Below are 26,753 nucleotides of genomic sequence, written 5' to 3'. Positions count from 1 at the left end.
TTGTCTTTTTACTCTGAAGCCAATGAGAGGTCTCTGGGGAAGAACACAAAACGTCCTCTGAGCTTATGGTACTCAGGCTTACACGACAGCATCTGGGGCAAAAACTGTGCGAGCGTGGTAGGAAACTTGTTCCACATAATACAGCTGATCATTTGAGGGGGGGGTTCAAACGCAGTGCACCCCTCTTCTCAGCCAGCTCCTCATTACTTCGGTCACTCAGTCCTCCTCCCTTAACGTTCCCCCCCTTCCTCCTGGCTGAAAGCTGCCACTGGACTTCCTGCCTGCACACCTCTTTGACCAAGTTCCCCTCCCAAGCTGTCAAGGGGGATGGAAGTATCACCATGAGCACAAGGGGATTCAGAAACTGAGCTCTGCAAATATATGCTTGATCATCTGCATCCCAAAGGGCCAGTTCTTTATTTTATTTACAGGGACGCATATCATTTGTTTAACTGCAAGCATTTCCAAGTGGTTTACGTAAAATAAAACCATACGGAATAAAACCATCATGCAACCAAACAGAAACCTGAACGCTACCTTAAAATGGCTGGTGGAGTAAGAAAATTTTTGACATGCTCTTGAAGTTCAGCTTGAAGAGCGCCTGTCTAATTTCAGTTGGGAGGGAGTTCCACGGACTTCGGCCCGCAACACTGAATGCATGGCTTCTTCCACTACCAATTGCCTCAGGCTGAATGCTGTACTCCAGCCAAATGACTACTTAGCCAGTGAGGGATGGGCCCTGGATCCTGCTCTCTGCTGTCCAAGTTCCATGGCATCATGAGGGCAGGTTGCATGTCTCCAGGCGGTTTGCTGGCTTTTTTCTAACCAATGTATTGCAGACCTCAAAGAAGTCACGCACATAGGTTGGGGCACCTTCTCCCAGCTTTCTCCCTAGTCCCAATTTAACTGGGCACCCTTCAGATTTGCATGGAACATACCCATTTATTAAGAGGCAGAGCAATATTTACTTAGAGGCAAACCAATATATCTTCAGCCAGACCTTATTTACACTTGCACATTTGGAGAAGTATGACCCTGGGGAGTCAGAGCTCAATATTGCAATGTTTCCATTTGGATTCAGGTCATGTTACTTTAATTTAAAAAAAACAACAACGTCTGGATGCTCTACAACTGTCAAGGAACTGATGAGAGGAAATGTGAATTTATACGTACATATATGTAAAATGAACATTTTTCCATTTGAAATTTTAAAGCTTTTTTTTTTAAGGGTACAGAAAATTATTCCTTGCTGAACAAAACGTAAAGGTGTTCCATGAGGTCTCAGGCTACAGAATTAAAACACCAATACTATTAAAAGAATGTTTCACCTCCTAATATTTGCTCTCTCTCACTCTCAAACTTTCCTTTCACTGTCCTGTCTTAGAATGTTATGAATGCAGAATACAGAATATCATATTTTCCTACTCATGGAGGACACCTGGTGGCGAACCAGAGTTAGCTTTCTAGAAATTATTCCATACAGGAAAAATGGGCAAGTTTGCTTTTTGAATTAGCTCCTTAAAATTCTTGCCCTAAAGCCAAGGTACTGTCTGTGCTAGTACTCAGAAGGTGTGTCACCTCTTTGTCAGTGATGTGCTGTAAATACACTCATGAAATCATCACCAGAGGAATCTAAGATATAAAAGCATTTATCAGGGAGAAAAAAACCTAAAACACTGCACTTAAATGTATAATTTATCTGTCACCTTATAATCTCATCTTCCCTCCAAAAATCTCAGGGTGGTATAATTGAAGTTATTTCATCTACATAAGAACCCAATGATGTAGGGTTGTATTGCAAAAATGTCTTTTTCAAGACCACCTAGTGTCGTTATTGCCTCAGGGTTTCAATCTGGCCTTTTGAATGCATAGCCAAACTTTGTTCCCTGTCACGAAGATTTCCTCTGGCAGCTTTAATGAGTAGGACAAAGGTTCCCAAACTGTGGTCCATGGACCACCAGCGGACAGCAAACTTCATTCAGGTGACCCGCAGCAAACCCACATTATATAGCCGTTTTGATTTTTAACTGTATTTTTATTGCTTCTTTTATTTCTTAGGCTCTATTTTATTACATTACCATTGGAACTCTATGTAATTCAGTAATTGCAACGGACTTATTCCAATAGAATGGAATTTTCCCCATGGAATAAGACAATAAAATACACTGCAAGAAAGAAAAGAATCAAGGAAAACAATGAAAAAACATACAGCATCTAGCATTGAATATTGCAAGTCCAACAAGAGGCAGAAAAATATTTTAAGTGGCCGAAACCTTCGGCAATTTTCAAGTTGGGTAGGCCGGGTCTAGGGCTGAATCTACATATATATTGAAAAATGCTGTGAAAATGCTTTATACACACACACACACACACACACACACACCATAAATCTTATCTGTCTGTCTATCTATCTATCATCTATCTATCTATCTATATCTATCTATCTATCTATCTATCTATCTATCTATATCTATCATCTAATTCTAAGCCCACCTGTGCCATCTAGTGTCACATCTGTATAATGCACTTAAAACACGATTAAAACATTATCTTTGAAGCTGTATAGCTGAGTCCTAGGTCATAGGTAATTAAAGTTGTATAACTCATTCCTGGCCCACATAACAGATATTTGAATCTTTAAAAAGCACACTTGCTGGCATGTACAGCACTGTGGCGCACCCAAGTGCACATATCAAGGCCCTGTGTTTGCACGCTCTTCAACCACTTTAATACAAGGGGAAGCACCTCCCTAGAGGAGCAAACGCAGAAGCTACTGTGTTTGAAGACAATGAGCTTACATATGAGAACAGCAGTGCCGACCTTCGGACTATTAAACTAAAGAGACTTCCGCGCAATACAAATGTTCTCAGAAAAAAGTAACATTGGAACTTAACTACCAGGCAACTAAGTACAGGATTGCAGCTTCATTAACTGACTATTTTGGAAGCTATTTCCTTAGGGTTTCAGATACACATTAGTGACTAATATTTATTAGGGATCAGAAGTATTTTGTCAACAACAACAACAAAGGTAAGTATTTATAGGAAGAAACATTTTCAATGAAAATTATATATATGAGATATATATATATATATATGATATATATATATATATATATATATATATATATATATATATATGATATATATATATATAATTTTCAATGAAAATTATATATATGAGAGTTCAGAAGCAATAATTAACACATATTGTCATGGGCACATTTAAAAACACTAATAGAGCAGTCCTATATTTGTCTGCTCAAAATAAATCCTATTGAGTTCAATGGGACTTACTTCCGGGTAAGAATTGCAGTGATTCTGTGACCATTTTAGGCCTTAAATATGCAAATAGCTGGCAATTCTTAGCTACGTTTACATTTTTGAAAAATATAGCCCTCATTAGCATTAGTTCAAGTGTGGATTTTCTATAAAACATTTTTAAAGGCTGCATTTCAGTGGGATATGCATATATACTGCATGTGGCTTTTCTTATTTTGCAAGTGCAACATAGATTTATTTCTATTATAAAGCAGGCGTTCAAAGAGAAGAGCCATTATATGCAACTGCTACAACTTTGCCCCACCACGCCCGTGCCCCAAGCTGAACTTGTTAGCACCAGGAACAGATTCTTCTAATACCACCTTTACTCCAGTGTCGAACTCAAACTGCATGGCTTCTGTGAAGGAAGAGGCATCAAACGCACTGTAGTAAGCAGAATTTCTGTCTGCGCGCATGCAGTGCTGGGGAAATGCTGAAATTTGTTCTGCTAATTCAATGGCATGCTGGAGGCCTGGAAGAAAGAAAAGGGAAACACAACCATATATTAAAATTAGGGAAAGTGGGCCACAATAATAATAATTTTTTATTTATACCTCGCCCTCCCCGGCCAAGACCGGGCTCAGGGTGGCTAACACTGAATATAAATACAGTAAAAACATTAAAAACAAACAGCCCCACCCCCAAAAGCAGTTGATTAAAATATAAGTTAGAATACAGTTTAAAATGCAGCTTAAAATGCAGCCTCATTTTAGTGATAGCCTATAGATCAAAAAGCAGAGACATCACCTTGCCAACAAAGGTCCATACAGTTAAAGCTATGGTTTTCCCAGTAGTGATGTATGGAAGTGAGAGCTGGACCATGAAGAAGGCTGATCGCCGAAGAATTGATGCTTTTGAAGCAGCCAGTGAAGGGAATTATGGTGCTGGAGGAGACTCTTGAGAGTCCCATGGACTGCAAGAAGATCAAACCTACCCATTCTGAAGGAAATCAGCCTTGAGTGCTCACTGGAAGGACAGATCCTGAAGCTGAGGCTCCAATACTTTGGCCACCTCATGAGAAGAGAAGACTCCCTGGAAAAGACCCTGATGTTGGGAAAGATGGAGGGCACAAGGAGAAGGGGATGACAGAGGACGAGATGGTTGGATAGTGTTCTCGAAGCTACCAGCATGAGTTTGACCAAACTGCGGGAGGAAGTGGAAGACAGGAGTGCCTGGCGTGCTCTGGTCCATGGGGTCACAAAGAGTCGGACACGACTAAATGACTAAACAACAAATGGATCAAAGTCATAAGGGGAGAAAACGGCAAATATTCACCAGGGCCAACTATCCATGCTGGTCCTACATGGGCCAGCAAAAAGAGCCGAGGGGAAATTTATATACAAATCCCATATAAGGGGTTCCATCAAAAAAATAAACGAGAGGGGGTTTGAACTGAGTCCAGCCCAAAGGCCAGGTGGAACAGCTCCGTCTTGCAGGCCCTGCGGAAAGATGTCAAATCCTGCAGGGCCCTGATCTCCTGCGGTAGGGCATTCTACCAGGCCGAGGCCAGAGCTGAAAAGGCCCTGGCCCTGGTTGAAGCCAATCTAACGTCCTTGGGGCTCAGGACTTCCAAAGTGTTGTTATTTATGGACCTTAAGGTCATTTCCAAAGCAGAGGAATTGCATTTTCTTACAGGATGTGGCCTGTTCTATATCTAAGTCCCAGCTCTGGGTTTGCCTCCTTTCAAATCTTCTATATTTATTATTATTATTATTATTATTAAAACTATTTTCTTGCTTTACAAAAGTACACGCTTTGTCTCTTTTTTCAAGTTGTACAGTCTTTTCTACAGATCAGTTACATTTGTTATGAGACATTAGTGTTGAGTACAGTATAAGGTCAGGAAGAAAAGGGAGGGGGGAATCTTCTATACTTATATACTTCTGCAGAAATACAGCAAGCCGGCTTCTCATGAGAGTGAATAATTCTCCCAGACTCTAAAAGCAAACCTCTTTGAGGGGTAAGAGCAAAAAGAGGTTCTCATTTTAATTCAGAAGGTAGGTGAACTTCAACAAGTTATGGGAACACTATCATGATCCACTGACCCTGATTTGTTGCTTAACTTACGAGAGGAAAAGCATAATCTTCATGCAAAAATCACAGCGGCAACTTCCATGAGCAGGAAGTCCTGGTGGAGTGGAAGTCCTTGATCATAGAAATTTTTATTGCCATCTCTAATCCCACTGAGACTTTGCTTCAATTATTATTTCCTGTCTACTCTTCATTCTCACTCTGCTTTGTACCACTTTATTGGTGCAGTGATTCCTATGTATTAATCCAGTAATTCCAAAACAGTGAGTCAAAGCTCACTCATTAGATCACAAATTTCCTGCTCTATATGTGTTATGCTTTTCAGTATGTTAGATAGGCTTTTATGATGTATGTATCATCTTCATTCTTTCCAGACAACTCATTAAAATGAATTCACACATGTTCTACATTTCATGTAATGCCTTCAGTCAAGCCTCTAAGTACTAGCGCTATATTTTTTATATATATAAACTGCCTTTACATTTCCATAACCTGGAACCTTTCATTTCCTCAAGGTAATGCCAGTCTCTAAACACCCTCAATGTAATAGGAATCCATTGCAAAGAGTAAAAGGGAGGGATGAATGCTTGGCTTAGAAGAGAATATTCTGCTACCGAGGAAGACACAACAGATGCCAGGAACTTCAGCACAAGACTTTCTGTTTCACAGCTGCCTGCATATCTTTCTGCGAGAACATTTGCTGAACACATTGCAAAACAAAACTGGCGGAAGACAAGTAAACACATTTCAAAGCTGAAGATTCCAAACTGCAAGAAACAGGTCCCACCCCTCTGCTCCATACTGTGACCTCGGTCCAGAGAAGAAGACCAACAGCAATGCATAGTGGTGTTAAGAGGATCAATGTCTCTCTGATAATCTGCTGGAAAGCCTGTGGTCACAATAAACAAGGCTGTGAAATACAGAGCAACTGATCCCGCGATAGCTGGGAAGAAGGAGAGCCTGGGAAGAAGATACCATCTCTGGGCAACATTGGCAGGGCCAAGAACTCTGCATCTATGGAAGAGCATGGAAGAGCCATCTAAAAATAAAAAATGATGTCTTTGCCCTATTTTCTTTCTTTCTTTTTCAAGTGAATGCATATTTTAATGGAAGACATCAAGCTGTGGGCATTTAATGAGAAACAGCAACACCTTGCTAATTCACACAACTAGCAACCACTCGCTTTTCTTTGCCCAGAAATATTTTTCCAAAAATATCGCACGGATCTCCCAGATCAAAATCTTTGCGAGAGAGAGAGAGAGAGAGCAATGGCTGTGGTGAATAAACACTGATTAATTCAATAACAACATCACTAAGAAACCAATATTGTTTGTTTATATAAACATTTGAAAGCGATTTAAAAAAACACACACAAAAACCTCATACTTATGATTCTGCACATAATCACAACTTTGTTTGAATATCCATGTCCACGCTTAACCCAGTGTAACTTTATTTGTACTTCCAATACATCCCAATATAGAAATGTACACATATGCGCCAAAAGCTAAGTGTCAAGCTAGATAGCAGCAGTTCTGTGCATTTAAATATAGAACTGCCTCAAACATGCAGAAAGACGGGTGTGAGGTTGTGGTCTGATTTTAACCAAGAAGGCAGGGCATGGGTTGGGGAGCTGATAACAATTTTTTACTTCTCCAGAGCCATCTCCTCTAGTGCTTTCCACCCAACTGAAGTTATTATTTTTTTCTGTACTCGGCTGAGAAGCGCTTGGGGAGAGGGTTCTGTACTCCTTACCCTTTTACTGTTAAAGTTAGAGTTAGAACTCACCCCTCATCTCCTCCTTCTGTGCGATCAAGTGCCTGAGAAATTTTTTCTGTGTCAATGTCTATCATTGAATCTCCGGACATCTGCCATGGGACCCCTGTGTCACAAAGGATTATGGGAGTGTGTTTTGAGGCGCATGTTGCGGTGCACAGACTAGGTCTCATAGGCCTGGCCATCACCTGATGTGAACTGAATGTGTCCACTTGTCCACTGGCAGCTGCATGAGAGGATAAGGAGTGATGGGCAACCATCTTAAAAAGGGGAAATTTCTCCACTGTTACTCACCTTCTAATTAAGTAATTCCTAATAAGGTTCAGTTGTTAGAACACCCCTGGCCTCTTCCAAAAAGAAATAGTAGTCATACCTCGAGTTGAATGCGCTTCGGGTTGAGCGCGTTCGAGTTGTGCTCTGTGGCAACCTAGAAGTAACGGAGTGTGTTACTTCCGGGTTTCGCTGCTCACGCATGTGCAGACGCTCAAAATGACGTCACGCGCATGCGCGGTAGCGGGGAAACGCGACCCGCGCACGCGTGCTGTCGCGTCTTGCATTCCGTTCAGGATGCGAACAGGGTTCTGGAACGGATCCCGTTCGCATCCCGAGGTACCACTGTATGTGCTTAAACAAGTGCTAGGCATGATGTAGAAATTATATACCGTATAAAAGGGATGGAATCTTTACCACCTAAAACAAGACAGTGGGCAAAGGGCAGAGGACATGAAAGGGAAGGGAAGGGAAGGGAAAGAAGGACAGGCAGAGAAGACGGCCCTACAGCCAGGGGCAGTGCATCAACGAAACATGAAGGTGCCATTCTGCTACTGCCGCCTCTTTACCTGGGCTGCACAGCAGCACCTGCAAAGCGGCAGTGCCATATCACAACAAGATATTATGCAAGATTTTGACGAGATCTCATGAGATTTTGATGAGATCTCACCAGAACCTGCAGCTGCCGCTTCACCAACAAAACAATAAAATACAGCTAAAACAATAAACACGCCCCCAAAATGTCACAGACAAAAACAGGGACTCTCATATATTTACCCTTTTTCTCCCACCACATGCCATCACCAAAATAGAAACCGTGATTTGCCACGGACAAGCAATACAAAATAAAAGAATTCGTTTACTGGAATTTATCACACATTACAGAAGGCTCTTCTTCTCCATCAATTGTACAGAGCTTTGTTTAAGTTCTGTGATTGAACTAGTTTCTGATGCAGTGTGCTAATAAAACGGCCACAACACTTTCTTTTATAACAAACTAGAAAACAAACCCAAATTTAAGCATTCTTTAAAACAAAACAAAAAACCCAAAACTTAAGGATCTTCTAATTGATACAGTTATATTTATTATGGAATAGCTGAAATACATTCTGTAACATTTAGTATCTATCTTGATGAGTAAGGAACTGTGGGACAGACTAAAGCCCTATTCAGGCACAGTGAGGACAAGAGTGCGAGCTCTGCACACACACACACTTCACCACTATCATGAGTTGGTGGAGGCTGACCTTTTGAAGTGGGGGGGGCCTCCTGTACTTCTGGAACACCCCTGGGGTTCTAGAACCTGGATTTTCCAGGATTCTATAACACACAGGAAGCCTTCACAAATACTGCTGCCTCCCCATTTCAGAAGACAGTCTTCTGCAAGTTGGAGAGGGATAAGAATGCAAGTGGGGGTAGCAGAACTAAGACACTGGTCCCCGGACTGCCCAGGCCCTTGTGGTTAACTTTTTTACACTTATTTTGGCAATGTCTACAAAAGGCTAGAGAGGAAGTAGCCACACTGTCTTTAGACAACCAGAAAAGAATTAAGTTAACAACCACAGCCTGGGACTCAGATGACTTTTAAAAAGCAAAAAAAAAAAATGCATTTTATTAAAAATTCTCCCAAAATATGGTTACACTTAGCAAGTTCAAAAGCACAACCAGCTACAGTGTGTACAAATGTCAAGCTGTACCCCTGCTTAGTGACTCTGTGTCTAGGCACACAGCATCTGTTCACACACACCCCAATCCTCGGGGGTATTTAACTTTTGGGAGCTGGAATAGCAACTTAGGTCAATGTGCAAATATTATTTAGAGCAAATTCTCAAAAGCCTCCCCAAATACAAAAATATGGGCTTTGCCATGGACAAAGCAACAAGAAATAAGAATTCACCTTAGGAAATAGGGGCAGCAGGGGTACATGCTTAGGTGCAACCTGTCGCCTATGCTATTTTTTATTTCATTTAAAATAATAAATAAATAAGAAGCACAGAAGTGCAAGTCTGTTCTTGGTCTATGTTGTAATCAAGAACTGTACATACAAATTCTGTCACTAAGAACATGTGGCTTTTTACATGTGGCTTTGAGTTTATAAAAAAAAAAAGGTGTTTTGATTTTCAGTACACACATACCACAAGTATAAAGACAGAGAATAGGAGTAATCACAGGATATGACATTTAATAAATTTAAGCCCTAATTTTGCTTCCTGGTGATTCCAGGAAGCAGACTTTGGAAGGCCCACCATGGCAAAGTACAAAGTCCTATGGCCTTCCAGTTGTTCAACAGCAACTTCCATCATCCCTGACCATCTTCCATGCCGGCTGGGGCTTACAGAAGCTGAAGTTCAACATGTTCCCTATCCTATGGCTTTAGAAAGGAGCTGGCAGACTTCTATTTCCTTGGCAGCCACTCTGTATGCCAACAATTGTTTGTGAAGCTGGCTAAACCAGGTGAGGGTAGCTGATGGGTCTCAAATGCTTGGTGAGTTAGGGACTTTCCCTGCATGCAAAGACAGGCTCTGGTGATTTGAGCAGACAAGACCAATAGTGGGTCCAATGGTCAAGAAGGCAGTTTCTGCGTGTGCCATAGAGGGAAGTGAGGGGCAGACGGGGCTCGTCAACCTGGGAAAGTAGCCCATCTAGGAGAAGGGAAACTCTGATCCTAAACCTCTGCTGCCTTGCCTTGTGGGACACCTTTAGGAGAAGAAAAGGCTAAGGAGTAAACCCAACCCAAATCCAGAGCGGACTCCCTAAGACAATTGGATGGCGCCTTGTACGGCTCCTTCCGGCAATTCCTTCAGCCAAGTTGGTGCCAAACGTATTGCTCTGTTCTGCTTTGGACCACATGAGCACAGCCGGGGGTGTGGGTGTCTTGTCATCTGGGAAGCCCAGGATCTCCATACACACTGCCCAGGCTTGCATCTCAGAGAGGTCACTTCGTTGCTGCTAATGCAGCAGTTTGACTTCACCCCCAGAGACACATCCCATTGTCTCTCGAGACAGACGGATGCCCAATGCCCCTGCAACTGTTGCTCCTAAGCAGTAAAGCAATTTCCAGTTATATACGGTGTGTGTTTTAATTACTATTACATTATTATTATTATTATTATTATTATTATTATTATTATTATTATTTTATTTAACATTGTTATGTACTGAGCTGAATCCTAGAACAATAGGATCCATAATGCAGCAGTCTGATTGGTCCACAGGAGCCACCCAATCCAGCTCCAGGTGGAAGTGAATCAGCGACCTGATTGGCCTGCAGGAGCAGCCAATCAGGCTCCTGGATGAAGTGAATCAGCAACCTGATTGGCCTGCAGGAGCAGCCAATCAGGCTTCTGGAGGAGGTGAATCCACAACCTGATTGGCTTACAGGAGCAGCCCGCAATTAACCAATCACGTGGGGCCCATTGTGTAAATAATGTATATATAGCTAGACGTTTTGGGGAAAGCTTCATTCATTACTACTATGAGCTGAATAAAGAGCGTGAAATTCACACTCGACTCCAAGTATATTTCAAACATACATATATTTATAAAATCCAGAGATGCCACATTTAGTGCATGTCTATGCTTGTCTGATCAAAATGAATTCCCGCTGAGTTCAGCAGGACTTGCTCCCATCCCAGCCCCAGGTAAACCTCACACTCAGTTTCTTGTACTTGAAAACATTTGCTATTTTTCTCACAAGTGAAACAGTATGAAAATACATCTCCAATTAGGTTTGGAAGGGCTGCTAGAGGGAGACAGGTAAATTTTTTTGGGGGGTGGATCTGGTCCACAGGGGGCTCCCACTTGGACATCCCTGGCTTATGGTAAACAAAACAGGGTTTCATTCATGTTTGTCTCAAAAGATACGTCTCCAGATGCCAACCAAAACAGCCATATTTTTAAAAAGGAATCCGGATATCAGGATGCACAGAGCACATGGGCAGAAAGTCTGTGGAGACGTTAGTCACTTCTTGGACCTGAAGAATGGCGGCAGCTTCAGGAGGGATTGAATAACTTACTGTGTTATTAATGATCTCCCTCACCCCACCCCACCATTACACTTCCACGATCAAAATAATCTAAATTTTAACACACCCGCATGCACAGAAAGCCTTAAAAAGAGAGAGAAACATCTGAATCTGTACCTTTTTTGTTATGGCTAGTTGACTCCTACTTACTTCCTTTCTAAAACTCTGCTACAATACGGATGTCTCACCCCACCAGCTATTTCCAAAGCCTGTTTTGCATTCAGATATGTACATGCTGTCATCGTTTTGTTAACAGGTCGGGGTGGGGAGGAGAACAGCAGCCCCACCAGCTTAAGCTGAATCAAAGCAGCTGTTGCTGGTCATTTTTTTAAGCCAGCTTCCATGCCAATTCAGAATGAGGTAAAGCCTGATTCAGAAGGGTCTTCCTTTTTCCTTCTGCAGGAAACCTCCGGAGTCTAGTCAAGAGAACTGCTGTGTGCATTTACCTTAACGGAGGTAGTTCCCCCCTCGGTGGTGAAAGGTTAGCAGCAGGAATGTGTTTTCGCGATGGGACACACCCTTGTTATTGGAAGAAATGTATTTCCATGTTGTCAAACCCGCGCTCTAAATTAAACAGAAATCAGGGTTCTGCCTTCTGAATGGAATGAAAGTTCGCAAAGAGCTGCCAGTTGCTGGCTACAGAAAGGATGCTATACGTTCACATGCGACATATGTGTTCTACGTGGCTCTGAGAAGGGGGGGAGGGCATCCTGCCTAGCCTCTCCCACCCATCCCATGGGAAAAAGGGGGGGAAATGCTGGAAAGCTAGGCTTCCAAATTGCTTTTTGCCTGCTAGTCTATGGCCAGTAAGAACTTCTCTAAAGCAGCCTTTGCAAACCCGGCACCCTCTGAACACTTTGGACTACAACTTCCATCGGCCATGCTGGCTGGGGCTGATGGGAACTGTAGTCCAAAACTCGTGGTGCGCACCAGCTCAATGAAGGCTTCACTACAGCAGATGCCAACAGGGCCCTGCAACAGATTAGACCAGGCATCCCCAAACTCGGCCCTCCAGATGTTTGGGGACTACAACTCCCATCATCCCCAGCTAACAGGACCAGTGGTCAGGGATGATGAGAATTGTAGTCCCAAAACAGCTGGAGAGCCAAGTTTAGCTGTGCCTGGATTAGACCTTTGTGCTGCACCAGCCTATTGGTCCAATCTTGACCAAAAGTCATCTCCCTATCTAAAAACATGACTCAGCAAAACAAAGGCTGTAGTCTTGCATCCCACTAGGTGCATTTAATTCCATTCAGGTTGAATGAAACTGAAACACGCAGGGTTGCAGCAGCCCAATAATACATTGGATTTGTCCAATCTTATTTATTTACTTGATTTATACCCCATCTTTTCTACAAGAAGGTACACGTGATTCTCCCGCTCCCCAGTTTATCCTCACAACAAACTCTGTGAGGTAGGTTACGTTGTGAGACTGTGACTGGTTTTAAACCCAGTTAATAATGACATGCTGCGAAAGACACCTACCTTGGCCACTGGGAACTATTCGATTAGCCAGTCCAAGCTGAAATGCTTCCTGCGCACCAACAGGCCGCCCAGTGAGAATGAGATCCAGCGCACGTGAAAGGCCAATTAGCTTTGGTAGTCTAACAGTGCCACCATCTATCAGCGGAACACCTAAAAAAAAACCCAACCAACAATAGTTAAAGGGGGGGAACCCCACTCAAATAACCATTTTTTAAGCAAACTGGAATGTTAATGTCTCTGAAACTAGGGTTGCCATGTGTCCTCTTTTTCTAGGACACGTTCATTTTTTCATGGGTATGCAAAATGAGACTCATCAAATGTTAAAGTCGGCAAATGTGTCCTCTTTTTTTGCTCTTCAAAATATGGCAACCCTAACACATTATACTCCCATAATGTGGGATAAAGGCATGTATAATCCTCATCTACCATCCAACTGCCTTCTTATCATGAAACACATGGCCAAAAGGTAAGCAATGAGATGTGTCCTACAGAGACTCTGGCTATGTTCACAATCGCAGTAAGTCATAAACCATGGTTTACTGTGCACAAGCCAATCACATCCACTTTGTTCCTCCCTGGGGAGAAGCAAATTGTTATATTTGAGCTTAGGGTCGTGTGCAAGCCAAGCACCGTGGTTTGATTCACTCCTAGCAAACCACCCTAAGCCAAGGTTTGCACTTGGCTTATCAATCATTATCTGTTTGAGCAGACATCATGCGATGCCAAAGATTGTTTCTCCGCAGCAAGAGCAGGGCACAATCAGCTTACTGTGATGTGCAAACAACACGGCTACTTCCAACACTCTGAAAATCCAACAAGCAGGAGACAAATGTACTGATACCAGTTGTATTGATCCCAGTGCAATTTGAGCAAATGCCTCTTTACTAGGCGACAAAAAGATACATTACCATAATAGGAGTTAGTAGCTCCTTTTGAGTAGCTAAGGAAGTTACAAGAGATGCAAGCAATTTCTGATTCTTTTAAAACTGATTTGCTTGAAACACGTTGCGCTTAATAACGTCGGCGTCAATGAACCTGTCTCCCGCACCTGTTGAATTTCCATCTTTTCCTGGTCTGCGGTGGTTCCCTTTTCAAATGTTTTGTACCCTTGGCTGACTTTAACTAGTGCAAAATGAGTGTAATGAGCAAGGAAACAACTGAAGTTAGCAATTTGTCTGAAATGCCAGAGAATAGCGGCCGGAGAGTAAGGGCAGGATTCAACTGTCCTGAGGGGTAGCTCAGTCAGTACAGCATGAGACTCTTAAAGTCAGGGTTGTGGGGTTTAGCTCCACGTTGGGCAAAAGATCCTTACATTGCAGGGAGTTGGACTAGACGAACCTCGTGGTCCCTTCCAACTCTACAGTTCTATGAACTGATAAGACCCATCAGTGGAAGCCCTGGGCAAGTGCTTCCATTTGTGCAATGGGACTTTCCTCTAACCCCAGCTTCTCTGAAATTGGCTCTGGAGGGGCTATGATAAACCCTGGAACAGCGTGTGGGTTGGTGGTGGAGAGGAGACGTCGTTCCATCTGGCAAGCCAAAATGCTTTCCCTGATGGAACCATCAGGGCAACACTGCATTCCTCCCTATGTCTCCATTGGGTGGGACTCAGCGAAGTTCTGCTCAGAGTAAACACATTGAAATTAATGAACACGACGTGCGCTGCAAAAATATATTCAATCTGAAGATGAAATGGCTTTGCTCTCTCCACTGAGCCAAACTGGCCCAACTTACTGAGTGTACTACATACACTCAGTAAGTCAGCTGTGCAGATCTCTTGGTATTTTATACTTTTATAGCCTACCCCGTTTTAGCTTAATCAACTAATCAGAGGCCATGTGCTGTGCTGACCATAAAGATACAGGGCGCACACACTTTTTATACCCATTCAAAACCAAACTCCATGCAATTCACAAAACATACCGAAACGCCTACAGAACACTCCAAAGATAGCGCTTTCTTCTACCACACGCAAGTCAGCCAAGAGGGACAGCTCAAGCCCACCAGCCACTGCATATCCACTCACCGCAGCAATCACTGGCTTAGAAAACTTCATCCGCGAAGGACCCTGTAACAGGTATTGGAATTGTGTTAGAACTATTATTCAATAGGACTAGAATATATTCCAAACAGTATTGACCCAGAGACAGTGCATTAATAATATTCACAGTGATGCAGAGCATATACCGTATTTTCCGGCGTATAAGACAACCCCCAACTTTTCCAGTTAAAATATAGAGTTTGGGATATACTCGCTGTATAAGACAACCCCTCTTCCAACGCACACCAAATAAAAATTAAAAAACCAATCTCCAGTCGGGCTCGGAAATCCGCTCCACTTCCCAGTGGCCGGGGGCTTCTGGGGCCAATTTTCAAGCGTATTTCTGCTTCATCTAGAGAGCTTGTTGTCTTCTGATTTAATTTGCTGTCGTTTTATCCTTTGGTGGGGAGTTGCTGCAGGAGCTGCTGCTGTAGCGGGCGTATAAGACGACCCCCGACTTTTGAGAAGATTTTCCTGGGTTAAAAAGTAGTCTTATACGCCAGAAAATACAGTAGTCAAAACTAACGTGCGAAGTGTGCCCAAGGTAGCTGGAAATTACAGGATGTTACCATGTTCAATGCCAAGGGAAAAGAAGTTGATCGAGTTTTGCCCATCCCTTAAGCAAGAGGCCTACCATCTAGGGCAGCCTTTTATGTCCAAGTCTCCAGAAACCAAAAAATATATTCAGGCATTTATTGATTGTATCCATGGAGGAGTTGTGTATGCTGCCCTTCTTCCCACGTTGAGGGGGAAGGTCTGACAGGGGTTGTAAGCATTTGGGTAGAAGTGGTTACAGTCCTTCCTATAACTGGAAACCATATTCACATGGTGTTCCCAACCACTGGGAGGAGAACATTTGGTCACTTTCAGTTGAAATCCAGCTTCAGAGGAACGAAGGGGCACACACAATGATCCCCCACAGCCCCTTCACACATTCAATTAAATAAAGACCCAAATAGACTTCTGAGACATCTCTGGAAGTTAGCGTCCTATACCGTCCATTCGGATTACAGGTATAGGTAGGCTTTGGCTCAGGCATTGTGCATGTAACCTGTATTAGCCTTCTGGCTGAAGGCCAATAATCGAACAGGGTTGCGCCTGGGTTAGGACCCACCCCCCATAAAGGCCATCATTGGCCTTGTCAGATTCAATTTTTGTCAGATTCAATTGGAGGATCCCAATAGCCAGTCACGAGGGAGAAAATATTTCCCGCATCCCGGGGGAGCTGTGCCAGGCCGCAACCACTGCCCACCCGGAATTTGGGTGTTGGTGTTGTTGTTTAGTCGTTTAGTCGTTCCGACTCTTCGTGACCCCATGAACCAGAGCACGCCAGGCACTCCTGTCTTCCACTGCCTCCCGTAGTTTGGTCAAACTCATGCTGGTAGCTTCGAGAACACTATCCAACCATCTCGTCCTCTGTCGTCCCCTTCTCCTTGTGCCCTCAATCTTTCCCAACATCAGGGTCTTTTCCAGGGAGTCTTCTTTTCTCATGAGGTGGCCAAAGTACTGGAGTCTCAGCTTCAGGATCTGTCCTTCCAGTGAGCACTCAGGGCTGATTTCCTTAAGAATGGATAGGTTTGATCTTCTTGCAGTCCATGGGACTCTCAAGAGTCTCCTCCAGCACCATAATTCAAAAGCATCAATTCTTTGGCGATCAGCCTTCTTTATGGTCCAGCTCTCACTTCCATACATCACTACTAGAATTTGGGTAAGCAACCCTTATCATGACAGGGCTTTTAAACTTATTTCAAAACTAACAGAAACCCATACTTCATGGCACCTCTTCTCACATCTTTTTCGTCTTCTCTGAAGTCATTTAAGAATATAATCCTGATGAATCAGTACAAAGTGGCTAATCCAGATGTTCCCATCAGCCCCAGGCTGTGTGGCCAATGGTCAGGGGAGCTGTAGTCAAACCACATGTGGAGGGTCATGAGTTACTCAGTCTTGTCCATTGAGGCCAGTAATACACGAAGGAAACACAATGTGTTGTGTGACTCATGAGCAAGCAAGAAGCAGCACTGCAAATTAATGCTGACGTAGGCTGGATCACGGCTTTCCCATCCACACTGCATAATTTACCTCTGCTTCCATAGGTACCACAACTGCACACTCAAACACCTAGTTCACATTATATAAAACACAGGACAGAGTGCTTGATTCCCACATTTGCTGGGAGTAGACAACTTACAACTTTTCTTTTGGGAAAACAATCCCATTTGGTTTGAGTTACTTTCTGAGAAGGGAAGATTCCTCTTTTCTCTCCCGCTTTTTTTTTATGTCTGTAACTTTAACTGAAAAGTGCTGTGGTTTCCATAGCGAAACAAAACACTACCATGGAAAAGGGCATCAGTTTTTCAGAAAATCGTCAGGATTTCCCTCTGGAACATACCATGGGGCCAGGCGTTTGGGTGACATCTTGTTCCAATTTGATAGAGGCTGGGGCATGCACCAACTCCTTCAAATCATAACCAGCACAAAAATTGCCACCTAAAAGACACACACATAGAAGAAGACACACATAAAAGTTTAGATTATGGAATGAAGAAAAAAGTTTGGTTTCTATTCAGCCTTTTTTATTGTTTGGCTAGGTTCTTGGTTATTTGAGCCATTCTAGATGTTCTTCAATGGGATAGAGGCATTTTCATGGAATGGCAGAGTTGGAAGCAACCTTCGAGATCCAAGACCTGCAGAGCGAGATGAAACTACAGCATCCTTGACATATGCCCATCTAGTCTCCATGTACATATCTCGAGCAAACCACTGCCCAAGGCAGCCTTTCCCACGGTCTAACAGCTCCTACCATCAGGAAGTTTCTGCTAATGCTTAGGCAAAAGCTGATTCCCTGCAATTTCCCCATTGGTTCTAGACCTGCTTTATGGAACCACAGAAAATAAGGCCACTCCATCTTCTGCATGTTAGCTCTTCGGCTGTTTGAAGACCACTATTACGTCCCCCACTTACTCTTATCTCACCAGGCTAAACACACTGGGTGGTAAAACTAAGTTTTAATCAGAACAGACCTACTGAAATAATCATGTCCATTAATTTCAATGGGTCTCTGAGTAACATGTATATGAATACCACCCATGGTGCTTTTTCAACAGTCTCTCATGGGACTATGTTTCTGATGAACTCTGACTATCCTGGTTGACCCCCGCTGGATGTACTTCAGTTTGGTGGTGTCCTTCTTAAAACGTGGTGTCCATAATTGGATACAATACTCCAGATGCAGTCTGATCAAATAAAAAGGGTAAGGACCCCTGGATGGCTAAGTCCAGTCAAAGGCGACTATAGGGTTCCAGCGCTCATCTCGCTTTCAGGCCGAGGGAGCTGGCGTTTGTCCACAGACAGCTTTCTGGGTCATGTGGCCAGCATCACCAAACCGCTTCTGGCACAACAGGACACCTTGACGGAAACCAGAGCGCATGGAAACGCCGTTTACCTTCCTGCCGCAGCGGTACCTATTCATCTGCTTGCGCTGGCGTGCTTTCAAACTGCTAGGGACAGAACAACGACCTTCATCGCGGGGATTCGAACTGCCGACCTTCCAGTTGGCAAGCCCAAGAGGCTCAGTGGTTTAAACCATAGCGCCACCTGCATCAGATGCAGTCTGACCAAATGCAGCATAGAGTGGAACTATCACTTCTCATAATTTGGACACAATGTGCCTGTTAATGCAGTCTAAAATTGCTTTTGCCCTTTTTTGCTGGTTGGTCTGCAGCTTGTGATCAACTAAATTAAACTTTGCAGGCCAAATCAACCAGCTTCTTCTTCTTCTTCTTTATTAAAGTTGCATACCGCCCTATACTCGTAGGTCTCAGGGCGGTTCATAACACAAAGTTACAATATACAAAGCACAGAATTAAAATAATCAAAATTGCTTTTCATCCTAAATCTTAAATTAGAACAGCCAAAACCTGAAATTGGGGTGGGGGGATGTAAGTGTATCAAATTCACTCCCTTTTAGAATGGCATTTTAATAACTTCCAGTACAAAAACCTAAGAAGGGCACATCATTCCCCCCCTCTGCCCCCGAAGAAGCATATTAACCACAGCCAAGAATTTCATTCAAAGGGTTCCTGGTGGCATGTATACCGGCCAGAACATCCTCCACGTCATCAGCAAAACCGTGTCTCCCTACTCTTCCTCTACCGCAGAGGCAGCTAATTCATGCCTTTTCTTGATCGGCGGGAGAACCATGACTTCTTGTGTGCATTGGAAGCAGAAGAAAGAGCTGCTGTTGACTGTACCACCATGATGAAAACCAAAGCACGAGTGCCCGCAGTATTTACTTTAAGATCCAGCTCTGCAACTGTACAGTGAGGGGAGGAGGGGAATCACTCACTTGCTGAGCCCAGCACATTAAAGGCCACAAAGCAGGCATCACCCAGATATGAGCTTAACAGATGGGACCACTGTTCTCGGCTCAAGTCCCAACACTATAATTTTCTCAATCAAATTGATGGTCTAAAAATAACCTTATGTATACACATCCTTGGGGGACAAAGCCCTTAAAAAAACATAAATATACATAAATCTTTCTTGTTTTAAAGTTTCCAACGGTAATCTCTATCCTTTCCCCTCAAGACTACCAATAATGCAGCTGGTTCTGATTCCACTAAATACTGTTTTTCTTTATCTCAGCAAAGTAAATATTGTAATTATAGAGCAGAATTGTTAAGTAGACCATCTACTGAGGAAGGAGAGATGAGGAAGAGAAAACCAGGGCTCTGTTTTGCTTTTCTCTGAAAGCTTGTTATGCTGTCATGCTGATAGCTGCAACTATCACTCGCTTACCGTATTTAAATGTGTGATTCATTATCACATATCACAATGGCCAATTTTCTAAAGGTTGTGCCGAGTGGGTTGCCCATTTCAGTTTTTTGGTTCAAAGAACTGCTTTCAGAAGGCCTGGAAAAATTTAAGCCTCACTGCAAATAACCACTCCTCCCATTAAGAACATTCATTTTTTTTTGTGCCTGTTTGTGGCCATTGCTATTGCCAGCTCTGTTTTCCTTGGTTAATAACTTAACTTATCCTTCACAATGTGATTCGGGCCAATCAGGGTTCATGTTATGAATGAGATGACATCGTGGTTGTGTTCACACATCACGGGAAGCCATGGTTAAACCATGAACATGCAGACTGCTCCCACTTCACTCCCCTCCACTAAAGCAAGTGGGAGCTACAAACCACAATGCTTGGCTTAGTGCTGCATCCAAACTGGGGATCATGGTTTGTTTCTCTCCAAACAAACCACAATCAGAAGCCAAGGTTTGTTCCATGCTTACCAACCATGGTTTCCTTGAAGTGAAGAAAACCACAACCTGCAGCTCAGATGGAACGCTAAGCCAAGGATCATGGTTGCTCCTACTCACTACCAGGGAAAACGAAGTGGGAGTAGTCTACACGTTTGCCGTAAACGAACCATAGTTTACTATGAAGTAGAAACACAATCCCTAACTATTACAAACCTGGCACCATCCTTGACACAGAGCAAAATGAAGCCTGAAACTTCAAAGTGAGCCTTACCTGAAGTGAGGCATATACAAGTCATTTTGTAGGCATGTATGAGTTCTGGTTGCTGACGCAAGTATTCCAAGCCACGGCAGATAACTTATTTTAAGGCTTTTATGACACACATACACACCCTTCATACCTTTTGCATCAATTTGCTCTTGTGTCTATTCAAATATTACAGTTTTAAGTGTACAGTAGGCCCGCAATTTGTGCGGGGGTTATGTTCCTTGGATTGTGCTAAAAGTCAAAGCCACGTCTAGTCAAAGCCCATTGGGTTCAATGGTTGGTGGGATTGCCAAGGTTATTTTCCACAGAACTCTGCCCACTTTTCATTCATTTATTTCTTTTGCTATGTGCCTAAAGCTGAAAGTTCACAAATTAAATGTGTGGAAGTTCTGGGCTTACTGTATATGCAAAACACTGGACACTGCATGGAAAGGGGCTGGGTTTCAAATGAGAGCACGACTGAAGAGTATTGTTACAGGCCACCCCAACCCCTGTAGAGCCATGCATGGAGTTCCAGGGTCTCTGCTCCTCTGGAGAATTGAAGAGGTGGCAGAGGTTGCTGTAGCTTTAAGAATATTATTTATTCACATATTTACATCTGAGTTTGGAGGGAGGGAGTCCAGATCTTACAGCATGGTCATCTCAAGAGGCACTTGTTTCCCCACAGCAGTGCAGCACTGGAGAGAGCCAGGCATCTTTCCCAGCCCGCCTTCAGCCAGCCTGCCCCAAGATGGATCTCCGCCTTTGTGTTCTCCCCCTACTTCTTCCCAGCACACCTTGCTAAAGACACTCTTTACCTGTCACCTCACACCCAGTTACACCCAGTTTCTGGGCAGGGGGAAAGGACAGTTCTCTTGCATTGCCAATGGCACTGAATGGCCATTGCATAGGCTCAGGAATGGCCCAGGAATACAGTATAAAGGCCTCACCCAACCCATGAAGCACAGCCACAGTCAACGTGCCGTTCTCTTCAAACGATCTGAAAGCCTCCACCAGCAATCCTGCAGTCTCCTGGTTCACAGCATTCCTGGCTTCTGGCCTGTTGATGCCAATTGTCATTATGGTCCCTCGGATTTCAGTAATTACATTCCTTCTTCCTGAGAAAACAGAACAGGTCAAATAGAAACCCTGGTGTGTGGCTATTAATTCTTTCTTTTCCTTTTTAGAGTCACCCGTTAATATAAGTAAACTACATTTTGGAAGACTGGCTGAAGGGGTTGACACGTGAAACGGTTACTAGGTAAAGCTAATACTGTATCATGTTTACAATGTCATCATGAACACAAGTAACACTATGGGCTGGATTCAATCTGTTTGCAGTTTGTCGTTCCCTGTCCACTCCCTTAAAAAAAGACAATAGCCAGAGACAGAATGTGAGGCAGTTCATCATCAGGCTTGGATACAAGGAATAAAATTAAGACACTGGGCATTTCCTGGAAATTAATAATAATGAACAGCTGGGTTTTTTTATTTTAAAAATGGGCTGAAGCACAGCAAGAAATAACTGAATTGAGAAGGAATGTCTTAGGTTGAAAAATGTTTTAGACGAATCATTTTAAAACTTTGTTCTCGACCCAAACTGTTAGCCCCCAGATTCCAAATTCCTCACTTTTCTTGCTATGAATTTCTTTTTTTCAGCCCACGAACTCCAAACTTTTGGGAGCTGAGCAATGTTGCCTTAATAACACTTAAGGCAAAGCAACCGTTCTCACTTTCACACCTCTTTTTGATGTCCAAAATAGAACTTGGGTGCATGCCACCTGCAGCAAAATGTGCATGCTTCCAACATGAACAGCCTGTGCATCTCACAAACAAGGGTGGGGGGAGCACAAATTCTACTTTAAATCAACAAAGGACCAGAAACAGCTCAAATAAGCCATGCATTTCGTTTCCAGTACATATGAGGCAGCGGAGTTATTTTAATTTAGTACTCCAGATAGAAATCTCTGTCTAATGGACCATAATGGTTCTCCATTGTAAGAGCTGTTCAACAGTGGAACGGTCTCCCTCAGGAGGCTGTGAACACTCCTTCCTTGGAGGCTTTTAAGCAGAAGCTGGATGGCCATCTGTCATGGGTGCTTTAGCAGAGATTCCTGCATTACAGGGGGTTAGACTAGATGATCCTTGGGGTGCCTTCCAACTCTACAATTCTATCATTCTATGATTCCATGATTACAAATCTTGGGCAATGGCTCTCCAAACAAGTGTTTCATAACATTCAAAAGCTGGTTTCCATCCAAAGTATAGTAAAGGTAAAGAGACCCTTGACCATTAGGTCCAGTCGTAGCCGACTCTGGGATTGCGGCGCTCATCTCGCTTTACTGGCCGAGGGAGCCGGCGTACAGCTTCCGGGTCATGTGGCCAGCAGGACTAAGCCGCTTCTGGCAAACCAGAGCAGCGCACGGAAACACCGTTTACCTTCCCGCCGGAGTGGTACCTATTTATCTACTTGCACTTTGACATGCTTTTGAACTGCTAGGTGGGCAGGAGCAGGGACCGAGCAACGGGAGCTCACCCCGTCACGGGGATTCAAACCGGCGACCTTCTGATCAGCAAGTCCTAGACTCTGTGGTTTAACCCACAGTGCTACTTATGCAAATAACAAATTCTTTGTTGCTTCCTTCCCTTGGGGAGAAAATTCGGGGAAATTAGCTAGAGGCAATTAACTCATATTTTCCATGCCCCTGTCCCACACCTTCCCCAAAGTCCCTCCCCAACTCTCAGCAGAATCCAAGAACTCAGGTGGAAAGTTCTCCCTGAGCTAGGCCTGCTTTGAATGCATGTACTACAACCCCTTGTTTTTACTGAAATATCCACAATACAAATTAACTAACATTGGAGTTATTATAAATTATTAAAATGGAAAATAGATGTTCAGTTTTTTAATGAGTCATCTCCCAATATCAGTAACCCTAAGGAGGACAGAACTTGCTCTTACATTACTGACCTTAGCTAACTATGAGTAGACTTGCCATATGTCAGGAAAATTCCCAACATGTCCTGGTTTTCGAGTATAGAAATGGTGTCAGAGGGGAATTTTGCAGAATCAGCAAAATAATGTCAGGGAAAACCCAGATGTATGGCAACACGATGGAAAAAGCAACAGAAACAGCTCCAAAAGCTTAAAACCACTATTTTGGGGGATGGTTTCCCCCCAGAAACCTCAACAACTTTGCGGGTGTCAGGAATTTTACTTTTTGAAATATGGCAACCCTAATTATGAGACACTTCTTTCTCCTTTAAAGAACAAAGAGAATTAATTCATGTGATGAGTATTTTAAAACCAGTTGTTATTTTCATGCCTACAAACATAATTTGTAACACTGCAAGTTGCATAACTAAATTCATTTCATTGTCTTGTTTTAAACAGCCAGGGTAAGCAAGTTTTTAATGGCATATTTATTTGCTGATGTTTGCATAAATAACATAAAGCTCACGAGCCAGCTTATAATTGGTCTCAGCATGCGCAATAGGTACTACTACCACATGAATTGGTAAGAAAGACCACCAGAAAATAAAATATTTTTTTCAAAAACGAGGCTACAGTATGAAGGGTCTTTAGTAATGCTTAGTTACTCCTGAAATGCCTTTCATTTAAATGTAGGCACAGGGTGGCTTGATGGATCAAAGTCTATGTGTATCACAGCTGTTTACTTGGCCTACTCAAACATGAAGGACTTCAGTCTCTGAACAAGTTCCTTCTCACTGCGCACGAGAGCATGCTTAATCAAAGCACAATTAGAGCCACTTCACACCCTGGGAAATTACCTCCACCTTGTATTAGCAATGTGCGCCATCTTTTATTGGACTGCCTATACAGTCTGCAAGGAGGCACAGTCAGCTCTAGGATGTCTTATACCTAGTCTAGTTTACCTCGTTTCATATTTTTAAAAAGGAAGGGGAAAGTGACCCAATTTTTGATGAAGCCATGAGAATGTTGGCTTTCACATTTCATGCTTCTAGGCCTCAAGGTTACGGGCAAAAATCTTTGGTCACCCAATGAGCTTTATAGCTGGGCAAGGGTCCAAACTTAACATTCTAACCCTAATGTGGATTTTCATACCAGAAGGCTCCTTAGTTCAGATCCCCAAAGAGCCACAAACTCACTACATGGCCTGAGCACGGGAACCTCTTAGCCTAACTGGAAGTCTGCCACATCCTAGCTCCCTCATCTCTGCCAATCTAGGGTTAGGATTGTGTCCTTAGTTATTCATGACAGCAATAAAGGGTGCCATCTTTTTTCCTGGCAGTACTGCACCTAATTCCAAGCACTTGAAAGAGCACTCAGATCAGCAAATGAGGCACTCCTAATGGTCCCAGTGTTGGAGGAGATCCAACACATGGGGCACAGGGAAGGGCCATTTCTGTGGTGGCTCCACACCCATGGAACTCCCTGCCCACTGAGGTCCATCCTACTACTTGACACCATTATTTCGGACAACAACAAACATTGCACATCCTTAGGTGACGGGTGGATGAATTTACTTTTAATTGATCCTATAACTAGGTAGCTAGATAGTTTTAATCCTATTAATGTTTAATTGTTTTTAATGAGTGGTTCCCCTGATGTTGCAGCAGTTATTTTATCAGCAAGCCACCTGGAGTCTCCGTCAGAGAAAAAGATGGGGTATAAACAAATATGCAACAACGACGACGACTTTGATGAGTGTTCCCATCTTGCACTGCTCGTATTTCTGATGTTGCTTTCTTCTCTTGTTGGAATTTTAATCTGGTCCAGTTTCCATTAAGTTTAATTTGCTTTGTTTCTGTACACCAACAGTGACTGTAAGGTTAAAGGGGGGTGTATATATATTCAAATAAATAGATGCATTTAAAAACCACAGCCTTGTGCTGCATACAAGTCGAAAATCAGAAGGACTTCTGCCAAGCCAGCAGCTGATGGGGGGTGGGGATTGGGGGACTCGACCTGCTGAATTTCTGCTTGGCGCATTTTCCTTTCCTTTCTGCAGCGCTGGAGCTTGACCTGCAGGCGTCGCCGCGCGGCTGCAGAATAAAAAACCTAGCCCGGCCCACCACGGCGCCGAGGAGGCTCGCTTTTGCGCCGAAACGAAAAAGTTACGCGCGCCCCCGTGCTTGCCAAAGGGCTCTTCGTCTTCGCTCGCCAAAACCGGAGAACTACTAACCTTCTCCGGGCGGCTCTCCGGCACTCGAGCTGGCCGAGCTCGCCTGCATAACGACGGCGGGGGTCCCCGCGGCTGCTCTCGGACTCCGGAGGCCTCGGCTGAGGAGAGGCGCGCACAGGAGCCGCTGGGCCATTTCTCCAGGGCGCGCAGTTGGAAAGGTCAGCGGGGCTCCAGTGACGGCAGGGCTCGACGGCGCCCGCTATGGCGTCGAAGCGGAATGAGCGTTGTTTACTCGGCCCCGAAGTCCAACTGGGATGGCACCGCGGAGCTGCTGTCAGCCCCTATATTTGCACAAAGAAAGCCTCTCCTCCTGCTTTGCGTACGTGGCTGGGGACCATGAAGCCTACTCGGGAAGAGAGGAAAGCCATACCCTCCAACATTTCTCTCATGAAAATAGGGGTGTCCTGTTCCGTTGTTGCTGCTGCTGCTGCTGTTTTACTCTTTATCCGCTGCCAACCTGACTGGATTGCCCCAGCCACTCTGGACAGCTTCCAACATATATAAAAACAATATATAAAAAAGTAAACTTTCCCTATCCAGGGCTGCCTTCAGATGGCTCAGGGGGTCGGATAACTCCATACCCTCCAACATTTCTCCAGTGAAAACAGGGACGTGCTAAGGAAAAGCGGGACATTCAAATCAGAAACCGGGGAAGCATCTGTAAATCCGGGACTGTCTCTGGAAAATAGGGACACTTGGAGGGTTTGCCATGTGGAAATCTGCTTCTCTGTTCCTGAAGGCAATGACAGGGGACACACCCTCCCCTTGGTTTCCCAACCATCGCCTAGGCCTCCATAGTTTTAGGGCTGTGGTGGCAACTAATAGCGTGCAAATCGTCCCGGAGTTGGAAGATCTCAAGGGGCTATTTTCTTGCATAGGAACCAATAAAACATCTGAGGGGACCAGTAGCCCACCCACCCCCCAGTTGATGGGTAAGGTAAAGGGACCCCTGACCATTAGGTGCAGTCGTGGCCGACTCTGGGGTTGCAGCACTCATCTCACTCTATAGGCCGAGGGAGTCGGCGTACAGCTTCCGGGTCATGTGGCCAGCATGACTAAGCCGCTTCTGGTGACGCTTCTGGTAAAGACAGTGCACGGAAACACCGTTTACCTTCCCGCCGGAGCGGTACCT

General features: G+C 43.8%; 1 protein-coding gene across 1 annotated transcript; it reads right to left on the bottom strand.

The window, feature by feature from the left end:
• Window positions 1-1,070: 1,070 nt before the first annotated feature.
• On the bottom strand, window positions 1,071-26,547 carry LOC310767134 (enoyl-CoA hydratase EchA19-like). The gene is made up of 6 exons (XM_083624064.1): window positions 25,622-26,547; window positions 21,407-21,574; window positions 17,341-17,438; window positions 14,831-14,975; window positions 12,908-13,057; window positions 1,071-3,792 (listed from the first exon to the last, which is right to left on the bottom strand). Exons 1-6 carry the CDS (start codon window positions 25,752-25,754, stop codon window positions 3,569-3,571), a joined length of 918 nt encoding a protein of 305 aa, XP_083480190.1. The 5' UTR covers window positions 25,755-26,547; the 3' UTR covers window positions 1,071-3,568.
• Window positions 26,548-26,753: the final 206 nt, after the last annotated feature.

Source organism: Podarcis filfolensis, assembly GCF_964270895.1.
Source record: "Podarcis filfolensis genome assembly, chromosome: 7".
NCBI classification, from domain to species: Eukaryota; Metazoa; Chordata; class Lepidosauria; order Squamata; family Lacertidae; genus Podarcis; species Podarcis filfolensis.
The sequence above is the reverse complement of the archived record's forward strand: the minus strand, read 5'-3'. Positions and strand labels throughout refer to the sequence as shown.

Bases quoted from the DNA above. Each gene is read 5' to 3' on its own strand.
- LOC310767134 (XM_083624064.1), bottom strand. From the start codon at position 25,754: ATGGCCCAGCGGCTCCTGTGCGCGCCTCTCCTCAGCCGAGGCCTCCGG. The intron at 17,439-21,406 runs GTGAGGCCTTTA...TGTGTCTTTTAG, and splicing joins GGCTGTGCTTCATGGGTTGG to GTGGCAATTTTTGTGCTGGT. The intron at 14,976-17,340 runs GTATGTTCCAGA...TACCTGTTACAG, and splicing joins CCCAAACGCCTGGCCCCATG to GGTCCTTCGCGGATGAAGTT.